At 40.3% G+C, this 23178-nt stretch overlaps 1 protein-coding gene across 15 annotated transcripts in view; it reads right to left on the reverse strand.

Moving 5' to 3' along the window:
• ARID1B (AT-rich interaction domain 1B) overlaps nt 1–23178 on the reverse strand; it is a 257557-nt gene that overhangs the window by 36130 nt on the left and 198249 nt on the right. For 8 of the 15 annotated variants that reach the window (XM_026088580.1, XM_026088568.1, XM_026088576.1 and 5 more), the window contains 2 exons: nt 7869–8020; nt 143–252 (listed from right to left, as the gene is read on the reverse strand). In XM_026088580.1, the coding sequence (XP_025944365.1) occupies nt 143–252; nt 7869–8020 (262 nt within the window). The remainder of the gene's footprint in view (nt 1–142; nt 253–7868; nt 8021–23178) is intronic. The other 7 variants (XM_026088579.1, XM_026088575.1, XM_026088566.1 and 4 more) reach the window with 2 other exon arrangements.

Raw genomic sequence — 23178 nt, forward strand, 5'->3', positions numbered from 1 at the left:
AAGAAACAAACAAATAGGTTGCACGTGAATGGAAAGGCATGCAGGAAAGAACAGAAGTGGGTAGGCCAAAACCAGAAGATGGAGGACAACACAGCAGACTTCTGCGGGCCGAACCAACACCACGTGCAGAGGAGGTAAATACCTTTGCCTTGCTCTCGGGCTGCGGGGCGCCTTCGTCCTTGCCATCTGCTTTGAGAGGAAGGGGGAGTTTGGACTCACCGGGTGTCATCATATCTGCAAGACCCATAGGTGCTAATCGAAAACAGGAGAAACAGTTAAGCATGACTATGGCTGGCTTTGCTGGAAAAACCGCTTCACGTGCGGCAGGACGCTGCTGGCACGTGAAGCGCAGGTTCCCCCACCTCTGGCCTTTTACTCTAGTGCTGGAAACCTGCAAACCTCTTCAGCTGAAGCGCGGAAGGAGAACCAAAGAGGGAAGAACGCCAGCACTACACAACAACAACAACAACAAAGAATTTTTACAAAGTAAAATACACTTTTCATGCTTCTGACGGGTTTTCGACTGTCTGCAGATACGGCCATTGCATTGCAAGAGGACAACAGCCTGTTTCAGTAACTACTGTGCTTTCCCCTTACTAACAGACTAACATAAGCTGAAACCATGCGGCTTTTGCTGCCACTTTTGAATTTGAGAAAAAGGCTGAAGTTCCCAGGTACGCTTCTGTGCTGAAGCTGATGTTCAGCAGATCAGCTGTGGCCTCTGCCACCTCTGGGACGAATTCCTCAGCTATTGGGAACCCTCCTACAGAACTGCAAGCTGTAAACTCTGCTCCGCTGGGAAACGGCATTCAACTCTTTCCCCTGCTGCCGAAATGAGGTGGGACTATAATGCACGTGCAAATGTCTTTCTCAGATAATGGCCCACAGTCGCTTCCCAGGGGCGCGAGGAGTTTAAGGTTTTTTTTTATCTGAAGTGCTAAGTATAGTATTATTGCTGCAGAGCTGCTGGGTTCTTGGATTTCTAAAAAGATGCAAGACGAAACATTCAGGTAAATACACAGAAAAAACCTGGCAGAGCAGATCCTAGGAGGTGCTATGTCACGGAATCAATGCAAATAGCCAAAGAACAACAGCAAGACGCCGGGTGATTTTTTTTCCTGCAGAAAACTATGTGCACAGCATTTACAAAAGACTGGATTCTCTTCCCTTCCTCTCCCTCTTTTTCTCCCCTGCACGCCCTTCTTTCAAAGGAAGATCTGAGATAAGAAAAACATGGAAGGACAGAATAACCTACAAGGCAAAACAAACAAACAAACAAACAAAAAAACAAAAAACCAACCAAAGCTTACACGTTTTTTAGAATTAGCAAAGTGTCACTGTTTAAAAAAAAATATATAAACCTGATCATTACTGAACTAGTTTGCCTTTCTGCAAAATGACAATGCTGGCTTACACTAGGAAGTAAGCACACTGCACAACAAGCCAAAGAGAGGAGGGGGAAAAAAAGCTTTAAAAATACTTCACAGATTGCCCACTACAAAATGATTATTGCACATATTCATGTATTACTATGTTTTAGAAAATAATTAGTTTTAATTACAGCAGTGAGAGCATGAGCAGGACTCTGGCGAATATGCTGGCAAGCTTTGCAGTGCTAATTTGCTAATATCTTCAGCATCACTGCAGGTTGAGACTACGGGTCTGCCAAAAAAACCTACCCAGCCATGTGCCATGTGAGTTTACAACTGTATGCTCAATATCCAGCTTTGAACTGCTGGTGTTTTTCATGGGCATATTTTCTTGTTTTTTCAAAGCACATTTGTAGCCCAATCAAGCCCTTAAAGTCATCACAACACATAAATCATAATTGAGATTAAAAAAAAAAAAATAGTTGCAATACTTAAGACTTCAAGAATTGGAACAAAAAGCCTTTTTCAAGTGGTGCAGCTGCAGAGAAAATCTATTGGGATCAGCTAAAAATGCTGTTATTTTTATGTGTGTGTGTGAAACCTCAACAAAACAGCCAAGCAATATTATACTGGGAAGCCAGCATCTACCAAGCATTTGATCTGTATGCATTATCGCCCTTACACTCTTGTTTGAGGAGGTGGGGCAGCTTGTTACCATTATGAAATAAAGTGTGGCAGCCTGACACCTTTTAGTTTTGAATTCTACAGTTTCAATAAAAAAAAAGAATTTACTTTTCTTTTAGAGATTTTTTAAAAAATATATGTACAAAACAGCCAAACGTATTGCCATAGTTTTGTTTCAAACTGGGATGTGAAATTGTCACACAAAATCTGTTTTAACAATTAACACATTTCATGCTGTGAAAGCACTAAACAAGACATTTCAGTTTAAAACCAATCCAAAAATGACCCTCCCCTCAAAGGCAATTTTAGAGAGGTTGAACTAAGGAAGGTTAAAAATCACTCTTCTTCACCAGAACCCTGCATGGCTAAATCCTCTGCTAAGTTGGCACATCATATTTCTATTGCAAAGAATATAATAATCCTGCCCATTCCTGGTAACCCTGTTTCCAACACAGTTCCTTTATAAATTCTATTTTCTAGAGAGGTTTAAGTTAACATGGCATGTAAAAGGCAAGTAACTCTAGTCTGCAGTTTACCACACACATTCTAACTGTATTCAGCATTTTTAGAAATGTAAAAATATCAATATATTTTGGCTTTTGAACTTCTCTGATTTTGTGGCATACTCATGTAATAACTCAGTCTCCAACTATCAGGATTTGGAGACAATTATGAAAAGATTAATACAGCAAGTTCTGTTTCACTTTTTGTTCTGAAGTGTTTCATCTACTTTAAAAATCAAAACTACAAGGGTTTTCCTAGTTAACTGTAAGGTTGTCTAGTTTCCCTATAGCTTTTATCTAAGATGCTTCCACAGCTGCTTTTCCATCCACTGCTGAAACGCTGATTCAAAACTTCTTTCAAGCCCACTCTCCCGTGCGTTGCAGACAGACATCCCTTTGCTTTTTAGCAAAGCAGAACAGCAAGAACATCGCTTTGACCCCTTTCTGAGCAGTGCAATAGCGTTATTGTCAGAAAACTGCTAAATTAAGACAAGGTCTCTTTCTACATAGGTACTAATAATCCTGAGTGTGAAGCGCAGACCAAAAGATGACACATTTTAGAGCAGAAGATAACAGGGAAATCTTGACTCAAAAAGTGTTGTAGTGTACTGTGAATAGGTTTCAAGTACTAGCCTCTGGCTTATTATAAGAATTTAAGAGCTAGAATGATTTCAAAAAGCAAGTATGGGTCAAGGTCCTGAATTAACTATTCCACACTGAATTTAATGTACTCAAAGGTATACATTGACATGAGTAAAACTGCAGCAAAGTATGCTTTTTTGCTAAAGGCTGTCCTACCAGTCCCAGAAGATGATGAAATACTGTAAGAGTGGCAATACACAAACATTGTTTTTCTCTTTATTGCTAGAGCAATAACAAATCATGCTCTACAAAATAGAGTATTACATCCTTTGTAAGACATTTTTCCCTCCCTTTCCAGCACTCTACCTTAAAAAAAAAAAAAAGCAAATTTGTGATCCATGAAAAGTTGGCAAGAGAATTTCCAGTACTTTTACACCGCAGGAAAAAAAACAGAATGGGGGCAACAGCGTTGCCTGACGTCCTACCATGGATAAACCCCCCGCTACGGGGACAAGCACAACCACGGCTGCAAGGGCACCTGACACCTGAGGGGAGCAAGCAGCGGCTAAGAGTTGCCCCTCGCCACCCTCTGTGCCAGGGCCACGCGGAGCTGTGTCTCAGCCCGGGAAAAGCTGCAGGAAGGGCCTGGTCCCGGCGCGCACCGGCTGGGGCTCTCCTGCTCCCGCGGCCGGGCCCAGCCGCCTGCCTGGTGTCTGCTCACAATGCAACCGCCAGATCGCAGCCGTCACCTCTCTGGACTACAGGTGATGAGATACACAAACTGCTGCCGACTGCCAGAGTCCTCCGAAAATTTTATTTGAAAGCGCATTATATGAAAGCTCATACAAAGATAGGTGTGAGAACAGAAAATAGTGAAATAAATGGAGTCATTCAGCTTTCAGAAAAATAAAAATGTAACCAAGCCATGAAAGGGAGAAAAACAATTTAAATTTGTAAGAAGTGCTTTATGTATAGCTGCTTTCTCTATCAGAGGTTTGTCCAACTACATATAATCTAATTTAAATATTTACTGTATATGAAAATATAAGTGCCCATTTTTATTTTTTATTTTTTAACTTGACAGCATCCTTTTAATTTTTTTAGTGCAAATAACTTTCCCTAGAACTTCACGTTCATGTTAGGGTATTCTGATTTTTAAAATTTGTTGGCAATACTAAAACGCAGTAAGTGGAAGGTTTCTGCAGTAAACCCGTGCTTAGCATTTCGGCAGTAAAGGCAGCGAGAGTAGGACAGGATCCTTGTGGCAGTAAGGAGATGAATGACTTTTTATTCTTGTGTTCAGCTCTGGAGTAGCAGGGGTTATTAGTGTCACTTTCCGTGCAAGTACAGTACGGAAATCTTTGAGCTGCAGACTCCACATTACTGCCTTTTAAAGTTAATTTCCACTAGGATTAACAAGGATCGCAGCATGAATTAGTATTTTATTGGTGTTGGTATTATAAGTTTTGTTTTATTATATTTTTTAAAGCCTGAAGTTAAAAAATGCAGAAAAAACACTGAAAATATATATGGAAGATGTGGACTCCCATATAACAAAAGGACAGTGAAGTTTCCAACGTTTTTCTGCATGGCAGTTGGTTCCATAATTATGAAGGGATTCTGGTACTTTTTCCTGAAGCTTTTGGTATTGTCATGGATGGGATGCTCCATCAGAAGGATCTATCTGCTTTAATCTTGTAATTTCTGTGTTCCCAAACTGCTCTACGTCAGCAGAAGCTAGGGATGTGCTGTTTGATCCACAGTCACTGCTGAAGAAACAGGATGCAGAACTGCAACAATATTTTTCTTTCAACCTGTGTCATTAATTTAAATAACAAAAGAAAAAAAAAAGGATCATCTGGTAATAAGGACTTAGAAATACTAATAAAGACAGGTGGCAAAAATAGTGTTATACTTAGCTGTGCTGAAGCTCTGAAACCACGTGAAAACAACTCCAAACAACATCAATAAAAACGTTCTTCTGTTTTACAGAGTAAAATGTAAACTGCATTTGAGCAAAATGAATAAACCCAAATCTATCCCCCTACCCAAAACCAGAGAGCACAGCTCTCCTTCAAAAACCCAGAAAACCAACACACTAACTTCTCCCTATTGCTTACTTTATTTTTCCATTGGCATCTAACTGAAGCAAATTGTTCATGCTAATGCATGTGAGCACACTAATATTCACACTTGCCTCCATCAGTGTCCACTCCACCACCAGGTTCTTTTTTTGGGCCCTACACACTGACTGAACCCTGTTTTTTCTGACTGACACGCAGCTTTAAATTAGTGGCAAAAAGGCTCAAGAGCCAGACAGCTGAATTGTCCTTGTGTCACAGAAAATGCCGCTTTTGGCCCTGTAAGTCGGTGTGTGCATGGTCTCCACCTCATCAAATGCAGCGCTTGGGCAGGAGCTGAGCCCAGAGCATTCCCCCAGCTCAAGACAACAGCATTTTAAGTACAATTGTCTTAACCTCAGCCCCTCATTTCTTCGATCCAAGCAGAATGATGAATCGCGACGTGCCAGAACAGGGTGGAAACGCCGTGTTCCTATCGTGTGTGCTCACCGGTAGCATACGTGCACCTAACTTTCTCTTTTCTGTTCCCCTGTTCCCATACGCTCTCTGTGCGCTCTTGGAGGCCTGCTGTGTAACGCAGTACAGTGCAATCTTGATGCGTGAGTGCTCACACAAAGAGGAGAAGAGGTGCCCCAAACTCCTCTAGTTCATCTCATACTTAACTTTCCACTGGGTAATCTCTGAATTAATAAAACTGGAACAAAAGAAAACCTCACAAATGCACAGGCACAAAAACCCCTGATAAATGTTTAAATTATTAAAAATCCAATATTTCAGAATGTATAACACAATAAAAAGAGTATGACTACCCCATACAAAAGACTGCTAGGATAAATGGCCTTGCATTGAACAGATTTCCACCGTATGAAATAACGAATGGCTGAATTATCCGAACAAAAAAACCTCTGCGAATCTTCCTTTAAACTGGTTATTCCTTAGGAATACATAAATCTTCCTAGGCAGGGCACTCTGCCATCTGTTTGCTGTTGGTTATTTTTGCAGCTCTGGGGGCCAAAGGAAAAGGGGGAAAAATTACTTCTGCTAATAGCAAAACAGAATTTATAGCGCAGTTTCAATGCTCAGAAGTAATTTTATTTCAGCAAGCCAGACAAAACACATAACTAGACAAACAAAACATAATATTACCTGGGACAGCTCTGGTGGGGGAAAAGCAAACTATTATCTAATGGTCTTTTTGATAGCTTTTCCTTCTTCATGCAGACCGTGGAAGTGTGCTGTCTGGGTTAACCAACGGCTTCCAAGTCAGCACCGGGAAAAGCATTTTTGTACTTTTTTTTTTTTTTTTTAAACTTTTGTTCTGATTAACAGCTTCCATTCTATTTCTTCCGTTAAGAAAAAATAACTCATGAAATTATTGAAAAATAAGACATTCTGAAGTGTCTTGGTATCTCCTATGTATGGAAAAGAAACCCTCTAGACGTACTGGACGCTGGAATCTTACCATGGCCATTTTCTACCTGAGAGAAGCAGGGGCATATCAAATTGAGAGTTGAGGAAGCAAAGATAGGTAAAGAGGCAAAGGATGAAGAAAAGAAACAGGCTAAGTAGGGCAGAGAGGAAGATACAGAAAGACAGGCTCTTGGTAACACACAATTTTAGTAGCAAAGTATTGCTAAAGGAATATACAAATCAAGCAGGAACAGAACTGACTAAAAAACTAAATCAAATCTCCTAAGCACAACCTATCCAGCTTTCTGAAAAAATCATAAAAGCATTTCAAAAAGGGCTAATATAATCAGTAAAGCATGCATAGAAACTCCATGACTTGAATAAGTATTTGGTAGGATCCACTTTAGGGTAACTGAAACTCCATCCCAAACCTCCCCAATCAAAGAATTGATCTTTACTAAGGTATTATCTTGATGGGAGTTAATTGTTCGGATTTCAGGTTGAATACGAACTATAAAGCACATTGTCACAGAATCACAGTCCATCTGTCTTCCTTATATATGAAGTCACACACAAAGCTGCAAATAATTCTAAATTCACAAGTCGCAATATGAAAGATAAATTCAACAGCTATATTAAATATACTTTTGCAAATGAAAGCTATGGTTAAATTTCATACACTGATATTTAAATAAGTAAATGAAGAAACCCTATATGGATATATGAATTTGGAAATATAGTAAATGTGGTCTGTATTTCCAGAACAGAGTAATTATTTCAGGTGCCCAACTTAGAGCATCTTCAAGTGAGAGCAGGTGTGTGACTCTTTCTTTAAACCAGCACTACATTAAACATTTCAAATTGCAGTCTTCATAGGTGAGACAGCAAAAAGCAACAGCAGTCTTTTAAAAGATGAGGTGTTTCTCCTTTCCTCTCCTGCAGACACACACACAAATATACATATACTTGCTAGTCAACACCTAAGTCAAACTGGATCCAAGTGTTGCTGGAACTGTTCAAAACACTGCACTCATCTACATGCTGTGCAAACGGACTTAATGAAAAATTTATGAGTTACTGCACAGAAAATGCGAATACCTCAGCTGAGTTTTGAATCACCACCACAGTCCACCCAGGAGGGGTGAAGCGAATGAAGGCGGCTATCCGTTGCCCTCAGCCCGGGGCCGGTGCCTTTGAACAGGCTTGTGGAGGAGGAGCGCTCAGGAGAGGTTACCCACCATTACCTGCTGAACTGTTCACCATGTTAGGGGCCATGCTGTAAGGAGGAGCCTGCGGGTTCATCAAGCTGGAGCTGTTGTTCATCGGCTGAGTGTAGGGGGAGCTGGATCCCATAATGCCGCTCTGATTCATGGCAGGAAAATTGCCTTGCCTATGTGAAGAGAAAGCACACACACAGCGTTGCGTTACGTACCACGTCGCCCAAGGCACTCAGGTTTCTCACAGAGCACATCTCCTCTTGTTTGCAAACAGCTAGGGAAAAGGCACACAATTAGGTTATTCTACCTACATGGGGAGCTATTAGTGCTGAATTAGTTACTGTATATCTAAGACCGAATTAGATTGAACGCAAATTTCAAGAAATGTATACAGCGTATTTAAAAGTCACAACCTATCAGCAGAGAAAGTATAGCTCATATTATTTATCCTATGAGTACAGGGCAATGCAATCAGGAGTCAGAAAGTATGTAGGATTGGCGTAAGTATTTCAAAGTGAATGGAAATTTTGACCATGTAATAGAAATCCTTGCCTGCCGTAACTCAAAAAACAGTGAAGTGACCAAAAGAAAAATGGTTGCCATAGAACCCATTTTAGATTTCTTTATTTGATGTTATCACATATGCCTTGTTTCCTGTAAACACTTCAAATTCCAGGGTTCACAAGAGCAAACCAATTGCATGCGAGCATTTAGCTTGAGCATAATCCATGACCAGAATTCCCAATGAAATCATTTAAATGTAACTTCCTGCTTCTTTCTCTTCTCCTTCAAAACAGATTTTTTGCATCACAACAGATGTTCCTGTTTCCAATATTGATTTAGAGCCCCAAGTCACAGTCACTTAGCAAATACCATTAAAATGACCACAGACGTGACTGCAGCACTGTATAAAATATCTGTTGCTAATGTACCATCTAGGTCCAACGTTTCAGAAAGCTTTGTACATACTAAACTTTGTTGAAACAAGAAACCTCAGCAGGATTACTTCTATGTTGAAAGTTAATCACATATCTGTATAATGCTTTCATAACTGAGATTTGAGTTTGTCTAAAAAACTGTCCTGAATAAAGCCCGTACCTAATTCTACAGGTCCATATACTTCAGACCAAGTATTTTTGAAAACTAATATTTATGCATTTTTTAGAACTTAAGAGTAGGTAAGTAGACTTTTTGCTTGGTTTAGCAAATTGTATAGATAAACTGTGGCACAAGGAAGAAAATATCCAATCCAAGTAAACAGCATAACCCACTGTAACAGCAGGTTCATCCAGCTCCAAAAATAGCCTTCTATTCTTTTCGTCCATAATACAATTATCTACATTTTCTTGGTATAGTTAAAACTGCACATATTATGATATACATATATTTATACATATATAATCATATAGATATATTTTTTAAAAAGTGCAGAAATATACTTACTTGCATATTCATAGCCTATATAGAACTCAGACCTGTTTGTTCAATGTACTTTCTATGAATTTCATGCTGTTTTTCCAAATAAATAAATAAGATAAAAAAGGAAGCAACTCCCCCCTTTCACAGCTTTGGCACCTGTCAGCTTTTGCTTCTCTCCCATGAAAAACATCACATAACTTTATCTTACAAGTAGCAAAAGTCGCATTTCCAGATAGCAAGATGCAGTTTCGGTATAAGTTCTACTTTTCATTATTATACAATATTCAAACAAAACAAGCAAACCCCCAAACTAACAACCCTGAATAACTTAAATGGCATCTTGTCTTCCCCAAGTGCACGGTAGATTCTTAACACAATTGATAGAAATGGATTTCTTTTTTAGAAGGTACAGGAAAAGGAGAGAGGAAGAAGACCATTAAAGTACTATTTGGCCTAATTTTTCTTGACATATTGTGAATTTCTTCAAAGGAAGAGAGAATGTGTTATCTAAATACAGCATCTTTTTCCAAGTCAGTTTTGTACTTTGCTCTGCGAAGACAAACATTTCTTCACTCTTGCAAAGAGGCAAAGGCTTTCTTTTGATATAAAGGAGACAACTGCCACACAATGTCATTTCCCTGATGAAGCTTGCAATGAGTAGTGGAGGAAAAAGATTTAAAATGCACAATGGTGCAATGCTCCAAGGGAAAATTACAAAGGCAAAGGAGAAGAGCAGGGCCATTTGGCAACAACTTTAAAAGATTTCAGTCATACAATCAAGCTTTTCTTATGTAAATATTGTATCTTAAAAAATCCCCCCCTCCCCTCCCAGCACTCCTCAAATTTTTAGCTAAACCTGCTATATTTCAACAAATGAATTTAATTGAAGGTTCTTTCTATGCTGGAGAAGCAAGATTCTTTTCATTATAGGCTAAAGATACTAGCAAAGATGAGGAAAATGTGCAAGTGCATTTTTATACCTTAAAAGAAATAATAGATTTTGAAAGGTTCTTTTAAAGATTCCAGGAAAGACCGAACTCTCTACAGGTATTTGTCTTTCCAATGCCCTTCATTTGCTTTAAAAATACATAGCAGATTCACACCTTGCAGGTAAGCTGAAATTGGTCTTGATCTACTAATATTTCAATACTATTACTTCCTATGGCATGTATATCTTCCAAACTGTGGGGCTGTTCATTGTCTCAAATTGGGGTACAACCTATTTCATGTTACCCACCATGGACATCAATCTCAATTGTAGTCCATGAAAGCATGCTGCTATACAACAGCTTTAAATCAAAAAGTAGAAAACTATTTCCAGTTTAGACTGAGAGTGGAAATTAAATAAAAGGCATATACTAGCTTTGGCCAGGACAGTAAGAAAATGACCGAAGTCTAAAAAAATTGTTTCTATACCCTGAAAGGGCCTAATAAAGGCAGAACTTAATTCTGAAGTTTCACCTGGCAGGACAATACCTTTCCGTTCCACCCTATCATCTAGTGCTGCACTTAGAGGACAGATCCAGCCTCAATCTCTGCAAAGGGCCCATCAAATGAAACCCTCAGCACCGTCCCTTGCACAACTCAATGTGTGCACTGACCACAGCATGCACGGGCTAATTCAGTAACTCTGAAGACTGACATCTTGGAAGAGTAAACGTTATTTGATTCTGAGATTGGGTGCAGTGTGCAGTACAGAGCTCCTCCACAGATTATTCTGCTCTATGATGGCTTGGAACAGAGAGTTTCTTTAGGGAGAAATAATCAGGTATTACTTCGGCCTTTAATTCTCACTCCACAGTGGGCCTCCTTTGAGTAAAGGCTGCCGACTGTGACAAATTGTGCTGCATCAGTGCTATAATATGAAGTGGAGTCCATTAAGAACTGAGCTGAGATCACCAAACTCATTTTGATTAACCTCCAGGTCACTAAACACTTATAAATATGTTACACAGCAGCTGCTAAACATATTTATATATGCTTAAGGTCACAGCATCATCTGTTGGTTGTTGGAGTTAAGTCAAAAATCTTATGTCTTCTTCTGTGTCGCTTTTAGTAAAGGAATATCCAGTATCCTATTTAAGAAGTAGTTATCTCAAAGTATACTACCAGTCTCTCTCCTACATCTCCAAATTCCCTCCCCCATTTTTCTGGGAGGCTAAATAAAAATGAATAGTCTTTTAAAAACTGTTTGCTGTACATGTAGTGACATCTAATGGCAAGAAGTCAACTGACTAGCTATCAATTGTATAGCTGAACAAATCCAGTTAAATATACAATTTTACAATATTTACCACGTAAACACCAATGGTTGGATTGCTCAGGGATAACACAAGAGATAATTAGGAATAATAGGAAGAAATTAAGAAAAGAAACATTCATGTTAAGTATAATGGAAAACGGATCTCCAAGGGAGTGATGGAAATCCCAGTCCTTGACAGTTTGCATACAGACAACACAACTCATTAGAAAATACACTGGTTAGAAAAATCCTATACTGTGTATGAACTAGATGATCCGTCAGGTATTTTCCAGCTCTAGCTTCTCCGATTCTATGATCCCAGATTACATATTTTTTTCCTCCTTTAGGAGAAAAAGCATCTGGGCTAACACAAATTAAGGATTATCAGTTCAAACATTAGACTAAAGCTCACGCATTTCTTTTTTTCTGCTCTACTGTTACAAGTAGAATATTTTGCAAATAGAAGAGATTAAAAATGGGGAGGAGGGGTGAATCTGCATTTTTTTGTAATTTATTCACTTTGTTGACAACTTAGTAATTTACAGCACTTGCATAATGTTGGACTCGGTTGATACACTCAAAGGCAGAGGTGCCATCCTGAGGGACCTAGACAGGCTGGAGGAATGGGCCAACAGGAGCCTTATGAAATTCAACAAGGCCAGGAGCAAGGGCATGTGGGAAGGCAGAGCCCTCTGCAGCAAGGCAGGCTGGGCATGACTGGGAAGAGCAGCTCTGCTGGGATGGTCCTGAGGGTGTTGGCAGATGGAGCTGAGCCCGTGCCTGCAGATGCCCTGGCTGCAAAGACGGCCAGCAGCATCCTGGGCTGTATGAACAGGAGTGTGGCGAGGAGGTCAGGGAAGTGATCATCCCCATTCACTCAGCACTCGTTAGACTGCATCTACAGCACCACACTCAGTTTTGGGACTCCCCTCAATACAGGAAGGGCACTGATAAAGTGGAGTGGGTTTAGTGGAGGATCACCAAGAGGGTTGGGGCTGAAGCCCTCGGCCTGTGAGGGGAGGCTGAGGGAGCAGGGCTGGTCCAGATCGGGGCAGAGACGGCTGCAGGGGGAGCTCCCCACAGCGCTAGCGCTGCGAGGAGCTCAGCAAGAAATCTGATCCAGGCTCTGCACAGCGGTGCATGGTGGGAGGGCAGGAGACATGGGGCAGAAGCTGGAACAAGAGAGGGTCAGGCTGGGTTTAAGGAAACACTTTTCCCAAGGAGGCCAGTCAGGCCGTGGGTCAGGTTGCCCAGAAGCAGTCTCCGTCCTTGGAGGTTTTCAAGACCTGACTGGTAAAGCCCTGAGTGACCCCATCGGAGCTTGCAGCTGGCCCTGCTTTGAGCAAGGGGTTGGACAGAGACCTCCTGAGCTCCCATCTGCCTGACCAATCCTATGATCCTACAATTGTCAGCTTCACTGCTCTGTTGATAGTCTTGTACTATCAGGCTCAAAATACAACTGGTCAAATTCAAAACATTTCCTTTTAAGAAGCTCCTGTTCTGTTGTTTTCCTTCATTTGCAGTCTACCCTGAAACTTAATCTGTACTTAATCTCTTTTCTCTGCAAAACAGGTAGCATCAGATCTAATTGTGTCTCCTGAGCTAATGCAGAAGTCCATGTATTAAAAAAGAGGGGATGACATGCAAGATCTGGTCATCGTTAAAAAGCAGAACAAAGAAATCATAAGAAAGAAAAGTACTGACAGTACAAAGAGGCATCCGAGTAGCGATCACAGCTGCTGAGCAGTGCCTGTTATATTGAGATGTCTTTCTTTAATTGGGCCTGAAATCACTGGTAGGTTAGTGTGTTGTCTCCAACTGTTACAGGGAAGTCACTTTGCAGTGCTGAGCCACTGTGTTTAATACGTCTTGGTATGTGGTTTAGTACCTCCTCAATGTCGCCATCTGAATAAGGTTTTTGCTGTCATCTTCCTAAGATTTGAATAGATAGCTAATCACAAAACTGAGTTCAGAGGTAGAATCAGCTTAACAATGGACGATAACAGAAGTGGATTATGCTTCTCAGAAGGACAAAAAAACAAAGATACAACTTTTTGTATAGAAACATATCAAAGCACAGGTTTTTGCTGTTTGCATAGGGATCAGGTTTTCTGATTTTCTGTGGATTCTCTGGCATGTATCTGACTACACCTCTGGGCTCTCCTCTTGGTCTGAACCCATAAGAGAGTACTGAAGCCTTCATGCAGTAAGAAAAGTTGATCCAGCTTCTCGAACGAACCCTGTGTCCACTGGAGTACAGGGGAGGGTTGAGTGCAGAAACATGCAGGGAACAGAAGCAAGGTTCAGAGGTGGAGAGGTCAGGTGGACTAGAGCGGGGGAGAGTCTGGGGCAGAAGGAAAACTGGAAGCGAGAGTAGATGGAAATGAAGAATAAAGAATGAGAGTAGGCAGAATTATAACTGGGTGCCAAAAGGGTTTCAGGGATAGGAGGAGGGCAGTTGCTCAGGTGAAGGGAGAAGAAAGGAAGATGCAGGAGGACCAGGAGGGAGGAAGGTCCACAGAGTTGCTATTTCCAGGGCAAACGCAGGGAAGATCCTCCAGCACAAGCATGGAGCAGACACCACCAGGAATTAGCTCAGATAAGGCAGAGCTGGCACCAAGTCAGATCTAATATATCCTGGTGGCCACGAGCTTACACCTATTATTTAGGTACCTTTGCAGTGCACTTCCAGATGTATTCTACATTACTCACACAAGGTAGGGATTTCTCCCAGTTATCCTGCCCTGGATACTGGACCTGAAAAACTATCTTGCTACCACGTCCTGGCCACCTGAACAACTGACTGCTGAAAAAAAATAGCCCACAAGCTCATGGAAGTTTGCCATCCCTGCCCCAGATCTTTAACCTACATTAGTTTTGCAGTGAATGCACTGCAGCATCTCAGGGGAGTAATTTGTGCAAACATTTTAAAAGGAACCTTTTTTTTTTTTAATGCTGACACACTGCTAAGGTGGCTACTTGATTACAAACTGTGAAAATGACTGTGTTAGGCTGCACTCACAAATCACAGTGTACTGACCAAATTGCCCTGTGCTTATCTGTGCCAGGTCTGCAGCATGACAATATTTCCTCTCTCTTTTAAATGTCAAAGTATGATTTGGGGGGTTGTTATTTAAACACACTGACCTGCACAATAACCAGAAGTACTTTATTTAAATCTGTCTTGAGCTGCAACTAGCCTTAAGCACTTATAATCTGTCATATTCTGACACCAAATGGGTTATCATAATGAGAGTAATTCAGCAGTGAGACCTGGAAATGTTTTCTCTCTGGAGAATTTACACACAAACATGTGCATGCAAATACATATGCTCTTTTGTTATGGATTTTCCTTCTTGCTACATTATGAGATTCCTTGTAGAAGTGAAACTGTTTCTGTTGTCAGGGGATATGGGAGAAGGGGGGAAGAAAGCAAAGAAAAATAAAAAGCAATATTGTTTGCTTTGCTCTGACTGGAAGTTCATCAGTGAGTCATCACTGTTAGCAAAGGCCAAGACAGATGAAATCTGAACACTGTCTTGAAAAGCCATAAAAAGGCATTAAAGGCAATTCCCATGTAAATAAAACAAAGGAGTTTAACGTTGTTAAATGTGAAAGCAAAGTATCTCCCTCTCTTGTTAACTGCTACTACAAACGTACTAACCCGGATTTGCATTTCCTCCCTTTGTGCAGCGTGGAAGCTGTCTGCTCACAATAACAAAGTTTTAGAAGAGCAACCATGAAAGCTGGCAATGTGACAGGTGTTGGCTCTGCCATGAGGTTTTTCATGAAACTCATTTTTCAGGACAGGAGGAGAGAGGAAATTTCATACTTTGTGTGCGCATGAATGAAAAAGGAAGGACAAGGCTCCAAAATGCAGATGACACTGACACAACACTATGAGACATCAATGAAAAAGCATCCAGGTTTGTACTGGGAAGGGTCAGCTGACACCAGGTACACAGAACCAACATCAATCTATTCTGCCCAACGACCAGGCATAAAAGGCAACACTAAAATGTGGAATAATTTTCGAGTATCAAAATCATGTGATAGTGCACATCACCTTTAAGTCACTGCAGTCTCACCAAGTACACTAGTTGTTTTCTTGTCCTGGTTGATCTAAAGATTAGAGCATTGCATAGCATACTTTGGGGGAGAATAACAGAAATAGCCTTTCTAAATAAATTCTTTCTCTTCTGATTATGCAAATACTTGTGCCTTTTGCACCATTATTATTTAGATTTCATTAAGAAGCAACCAAGAAGGGAGAAAAAATTCAGCACTTAGTTGTTTCTATCAGACTGATTCAATACTCAGCTCCTCTGAAAAGCACCCACAAAAACTTATTGTTTATTCATGTGCTATTGTCATCACATTAACCATTTCTGCAGTGAAAAAATCTCCCTCAGTGGCTACCTACTTGTTACTCACTTAAAGCCCGATAAAATGTAGGAGTTTTACACCACATCAAATACTGAAAGAGCAAGAGAAGAGGCAAGTGCAATGCGTAAGTACTGATGCTAACAACAACACAACTACACTGCTGAAAGCATTTTGAAAATAAAATAAATCTCTTTATCCCATTTTACAGACAACAAAAACTGAGGAAGAAATCCAAGCTTAATACTGCCCTAAAATACAGCCTGAAGAATAAAAATGGTACTATAATATGGTGAGGAAAACATTGCACAAGCCCACAGAAAAAAATCTTTAGTTTCATTTGATCCTGCTAATATAAGGGCATGTGACTGAAAGACATGAAGGACACTTAGTGAAATACAGTAGTATTTAATTTTTTAAAACTGTTGCAGCAATTCCGCTTTGTTTTCATAAAGCTCTTTCTGTGTTAATTAGAACTATTTTGGTCTGTATTTCATAGTGACTGCAGCATTCGGTCAGCAGTTTTCAAACTCACGGGCATTCCCTGAAATGCTTTTATTATGAGGCATTCTTGCAAGTGCAGCAAGACTTCCACACTTGAATTTATTTGTGTAAGAACAAACTAACCCCTTTGTAGTCAGTGCAACCTGTACTGGATAAACACAATATAACGCCGTGTGACAGAAAACATGGGGCTGCTGAAAAGCTGGCCAAGTCAAATGGCTTGTAATCACATCGAAGCTGTGCTCTTAGTGACCCCTGGCTACCTTACTGACAACGTGGATTTAAACTGCTGCTCTAAAGGCAGCCGCTTACACATGGTCCCCATCAGATACAGTATCTCGGCACTAAGAGGAGATACATTTCCTGGCACAACTGGAGTGTGTGATGGGTAAAAGAGGGATGCTGTAACCTGTACAGCAAGCAGGAGGATGCATGAACTGGGTTTGGGGGGGGGGGGGGGGAGTTTGCCCTGCTCGGCCTGAGATTGATGGGAGCCTGTCACGCTGCATCAGACTGCCAAGAAGGGTGATTTAGCCTGGTGTGACTTGATATCAAAACGAAGAGTGACTCATATGACTCCCTCACTATGTGCCTTCTATTTTTGTGCATATTTATAAATAGCTTTTTTAAAAAGTTGGAAGGCCCTATGAACTCTTTCCCAGAGCGATTACTTGAAAGTGGGTAAGAGTCTGTTCCCAGCACATTAATAGCCAGCAGGTCACCAAAGCGTGGTGCTAAAAAGCTACAGGAAGCGAAGGGGATACCATGTTACTGCACTGGTTGAGCTGCCTCTGAGAGGCACGACTTGGCACCACCTCTGAGAGGCTGGACCCAGAGGCTCCTCTGCTCATCCCTCTGGTGATGCGACTCTTGCCGCCTGCCACCCAAGTCTCACCATGCCCAGGCATGGTCCTGCACTGCTGCTGAGCACCGCTCAGCTCCACCACGCTCACGGTGCTGGCAGCTGATGGAAAATCTAATAAAATCCCCATCCTTTTATGCCAGCTCCTCAAAGATGAAGTTTTTCATAGTAAGTGTCAGCTAGCTGACAGCACGCCGAGCACGACTGTGTATGTGCAGCAACATGGCAAGGAAGTTCTCCAAAGGGATTTCCCAACAGACACATTTTCTCCTACCTATCTTTGCCCAATAGCCTGGAGCTATTAAATGTTTATCAATATTATTATTATTACCACTACTACCATCAGTCGCAGCATTTCTGCGCTGAAAAGAGTTTCACAACTGCAATGCAGCGCATAAGTTGGCATAGTTTCAGCTGGCTCTTTTTTCCATCTTTGGCTCAGAAGTTGCCTGAAAACTACTGTGATGACTGCAACAGGTATTTGATGCATCAGAGAAACTGGTGGCCATCATTAAAAAGAGCCAACCTTACTGCTATGTTACTGTTTAATAAGGGTCTTACAAAGTTACTTGTATGTCCAGCCACAACTGAGGCTGAACTCCACTAATACTCCCACCCGAACTCCATTAAAAAAAGTGAGAAAGGCTCTTCCCCCTCATATTTCCCCAGCTACCGCTGCTGAAAAAAAATATTCAGTTTCCTCTCAACTATCACCATTGTTAAACAGTGTAACACCTTAAAACCACTGCAAAACCTTAACTCCTCCTGCCATTTTTTATCTGTTTCTCACTTTCTATCCCAGGCTGTTCGGTCACAGTCCTGTACTTGCACAACATACGTGCTAAATCACATCGTACAGTCACGGAATTAACTTTCTTATGCTTTCTTCATGATTCCCATCAACCGGATGGATGTTCTCCTGTCTTTTTCTGACTTGCTTAGTAATTTGAACTAGTAGATCTTCCAGCTAGCAGACAAAAAGACAAACAATGTCAAAATCCATTTTCCTCATCTGAAACATTTCTCACCACCCAAAAAGCAGAACAAAAACTAAAGTCCTCCTTTATTCCTTACTTTTATATAAAAACAGTTAATTAAGCACTGCATTTTTACTTCACTAAAAATCATCTTTTGAAGTACAGAGTTTCTGTGCAACATCTGATTTTGAGGCAGAATATTAACATAGTATAACACACAGTCCTACGCTGCAATTTTGCTTAAAAATAATTAGCACTCCTATGGAGGGCAACATCTCTCCTAAATAACCAGATTGAGTCAAAAATAATCGCGACACAGTAATAATCAAACTAAAATTGTCTCTGAGACAACTGAAAATTCTCCTTCATTACTCTGAAAATCACCCTTCCTTCCCAATATACTCCTGCTTTCCCAATTTAAGAATTGTTACTCTCAAAAAGAGAGAAGGAGCATTTACTCTTGAGTCTGTGGTTAATCTCTAATGGCATAAACAGCATACAGCAGTCTACTTGATTGATGAGTTACCAAAAAAGAAAAAGAAAACCTCTCCCCAAATCACTGGTTGCCTGCATGAGCTCTACAGCTTGGTGACATCCAGGACTCCAAAATGATGGATTTGCCTTTTAGTAAAACAAAATTCCAGATAAAAATATGTTTCTCTCAGTCTCCCACAAGAAATGGCTTTGGTTAGCTCAGCATGTAAAATTTCTTTCCATCCTTACACAATTTTATCAGCAATTTTGAGCTGATCTACAAAATGCATCTTCATAAAAAAAATCATAAAAGAGTTGCTTCCAACCCTCCCTTTACTATAATAAATACATATAAGCTAACTTGTAGTTCACCCCTCCTGATAACATTGCTTCCTGCATGAAAAGGCCATATATGTTTCTCCTTTGAAAAGCAAAACATGAGGAAAGGAAGCATCATCCTTTGGAGGAAGAAAAGAAAGAGTAAAAAAGTCAGCTTGATATTTCAGCATGACTATTTCTCATGAAGAGGAAAGAAACATGAGTCCTTAAAAACCCCCCCATCAATATTGGTTAATAGCTCCATTAGAAATAACAGTTACAATAGTCATTAATATTTGGACTTTAATCTCTTCAATCACTCATAAACTCTGTGTACAGAGAAAATATTCCACCCAGCACTGAAATGCAGCCAGCTTCAGGTGTGGAGCACAGCAGCTATTCATAGTTCACAACAACACTATACAGTCATTCGGGCCAAGAAGCAATACCCCCTTCATCCAATTGAAACTATATGGGGAGTTTTATTTTGGAAGCTGAATGTAGTTTCACTGACTGAACTTATTGCTTGGGTACTCAAACAGTACTAATAGGAAGCAAAGTGGGGCTTATTTCAACTTGATCTGTTAGGGTCCCTAATGGAAATCAGAAGTCTGGGAGCTTTTGGAGAAGGGGGGTAAGGGGAAAATAACCAGACACCTTGAGACTTGAGAATTGTGAAGGGCCTGAAATTGAAGAGGAGTAACTCCTTTACAGTAGCTGTATAATGAATGTTAAATAAAAGAGTGGGCAGAAAGAGCCTTTCTGCTAGGGGCTTATTTCAAAGGCAACAGATAACATACCCCCAGTGCCGGCTCCAATTATGGCTACCAGTCCTGTCTTAGTCTAGTTTACTTTGGGGATTTCACAGTTGGCAGCCTTTCATCTAAAAAGCGGCCTAGTTTGAATAAGCAAAGAAACTTGAACGAGTACTTAACCTTCCTTTACTCCATTGCACTTCCCAGCAGAGAAGAGCGGCTCCTCCAAGCTTAAGGGGAAAATGGGAAACAATGGAAAACACATAATTCTCTCCAGGGATTAAGTTTTACTGTAGCATGTCAAGTCTTCCTGCTACATGCTACATAAGTATAGCTTTCAAAATCGCAATTAGAATCTTAAAGCCAAGTTCCAAGATCAAAAGGGCTAAACTGTAAAATACTGGGTAGAAAGTGACACGATCAAGGATGTGAAATAGCTAAAAAAAAAAAAAAAAAAAGTTCTGGTTCTTATTTGTGTTATTATTCTTTTAAAAAATTTATTTCCGCCTCGTTCTTTTTTCCTTTTGACATTTTAATGCACCATGTTCATTACTATATTTCCTTACCAGTAGCTTCTAGTCCATCAGCAGTGCTGCATTACCCTGGCGTTGGAGAAAATAATATGGAAAAAGTGCTTTGTTGGCACAAGCAACATGGAATATGAATTATACATATAAGCAGTAGAGAAATGCTGATGGAAGGTTAGAGAGAGAGAGAGTGTGTGTGCGTGTGTGTGTGTGCGCGTGAAAGCACAAGTGTGCATGTGCATATATACGCACACAGGCTAAAAAAAAAAGATGCACAGAATGCACTTTCTGATCTCATTTACGCTAACTGTAACCATCTCTGTACAACAGAAATTCTCTAATATCAGTGCAGCTTTTACAGATCAATTTCACTGGACTAAATGAAAACTTACTTAAATTCTTTTGACCTCATTGTGATGTTATTCCACTTCTAACTATGGCTGTAGCTTCTAATCTCACTATCATGTTCATTTACTGTGAATCAGTAAATCATCATATTATCTAAATAATATAGATTTAACCATCCATTAACTATGGACATAATATTGTGTGCCTTTTCATTAGAGAGAAAAAATGTTTTTAAAGAACTTAAAGATGAGAAACGAAGTATTTTAAGATTTCGTTTTATCAATAGGTGAGTATAAGCGCTCTTAATACAAAACCACACACATCCCTAACAGGTAAGTCCAAAAGTGTCTACGTACCTTTCCCTAGGACATGGGCTACTAACATACGGGGCTCTCCCAAAAGTTGTTGTGGCTGTTGGCCATGAAGTCCTGCTTACGCTGATGAAGGTGAAGGAACCTAGCTGAGACCTACACAGAGAGGACAGAGCCTGAAGACGATGCCCGCAGGCAGAGGGGTGGGCACTCCTCGACTAGCGTCCCCCATTGCTGGAGGTCTCTCTCGCGCGCTCTTGTTGTCCTCCCTCCCCAAGTAAGCAGGCAGCAAGAACTAACATATGGAGGCTGACCTTCCAGTGTCCTTACAGAAAATGCAGAGGGTAATCCTAAAAAGGCAGCACACGTAGCGCGTTTTTCTCTGTCCTTCACATCATGGCTACCCTTCTTTATCATATCCCCTATAATCTATAATCATCTCCAGCATAAATTGACTAGATTGTCACTCTCATCAAGTGTGCCCCAAGTCCGCATTTATCTAATACTAGATCACAATTTGAAGAAATAAAAAGCTACCTCCTTAAAACGTAAATCCCCAGCTCTTTCTCAGTACAGTAAGTAGATAAAAGGGAGCTGCTTGTCACAAGCATAAGTAAATAAAATAAAATAATGCCTTTAGGTAGAGCTCCACAGGAAAAAGCTATTCTAATATATGGAGAAGTTGATTCTCATTTTGACTTAGAAGAAAATTTAAAGTCCAAATTTTAGCACATAAGAAAAAGCCTTGTGTTCTGCAACTGAAGGGCAGATTGCTGAACTAGAATGATCCTGCAGATCTTTGTTTCCCTGGATTTGGGCGAATGGCTCAATACAGAGCCAGTCCTGTGTATCCAAGAAGTCTTACTAGGTGGCATTAGATTCTCTCAGGGCTTCTAGGTTCCTGAGGATTTGTCACCACATGTTAGTCAAACTGCAGGTGAACTAGAACTCTGAAAGTTAAAAATTCTGCTGCTTAACTGCTAAGCAGTTAAAAACTAGAACCATGTTTTAAAGAGCATGAAGGTACATCAAGGCAATGCAACACCATACATTACTATGGAGACTGAACAAGATTGCTGTGATACTCTTGCCTTCTACTAGCATGGTCAAAAGGAGGAGCCAAGCTTCAGTTTCCTATATTGCTTTTAGGATAAAACCATGTGCCTTAGGTGGCATGGGGAGCAGAGGACAATGGTGTAAATATCCACCTCAGGTTTGGCATCTCCACGAGCAGAATTTAAAATGGTCAGAGGCTGCAAATAGCTAAGCTGGATCTCAACTCCTCAATTTACTAAACTGCTATGTCTAAATCATTTTCTCTAAAATCAATGAAACTGAATTCTAAATTCATTCAATCTATAAAAAATTGCTTTGATTTACACAGTTGCAACAGGCACTCCCAAGCATATTAAGGTAGAGTACACTGAGGTCAAAGACACTACATTCAAAGATAGGATTGCTCCTCAGCACACCAAAACTCATTTTATAGCAATTAGCTCAAGTATTGATAACTGTAGTTGCAGTAGCAAGAGGCTCATTTATTACCTGTCCAGCTGGATGTGTATTTTACAGTCAGCTAGTACTGAATTAAGTCTTCCTAAGGCCACACTGTTAATACTATGTGAACTGGCTATTTCACAACTAGGTTTCTAAGTTTGCACATGCTACAGTCGCACCTTCAACTGCTATGAAGACACACTCAGAACATCATTCACTACTGGCACAAGGCATGTTGAAAACGATGATAAGTATCTAGCTCCAAAAACGTCTGTTAACATTGGGTGTCAACCTACTAATCAAATTTCAAAAGTGTGTACTGGGCACTTACTATTACAGTAAACATAAAAATTCACAGACACTGAACAAATAGTCCCCAAAAGTTTTAAGCTGGGCATCCACAAACTGAGGAACTCAAAATTGGCTGATAATAGAAAATATGGGCTACCTTTGCCGCCTTTTAACATATTCATTAACTGAGAAAATGCTGTCACTTAAATTGCTTGCTTTTACTGAAGGCTCACAGTGTCCATTTGTTACAGATCTGTACATACATAAATACTTATCCATCATTATAAATATATATATATTGCTGTGGAAACTATAATTTGATAGAAAGACTTAATTTTTTGGAGCTTTCTGTTCTTCAAAGGCCTCCACTGAGTTCCAATCTCTAGCAACTGAACCATCACTTCGTGTCTTGTGCTTACAGGA

Source organism: Apteryx rowi, unplaced genomic scaffold (assembly GCF_003343035.1).
Source record: "Apteryx rowi isolate R43461 unplaced genomic scaffold, aptRow1 scaffold_775, whole genome shotgun sequence".
NCBI lineage: Eukaryota > Metazoa > Chordata > Aves > Apterygiformes > Apterygidae > Apteryx > Apteryx rowi.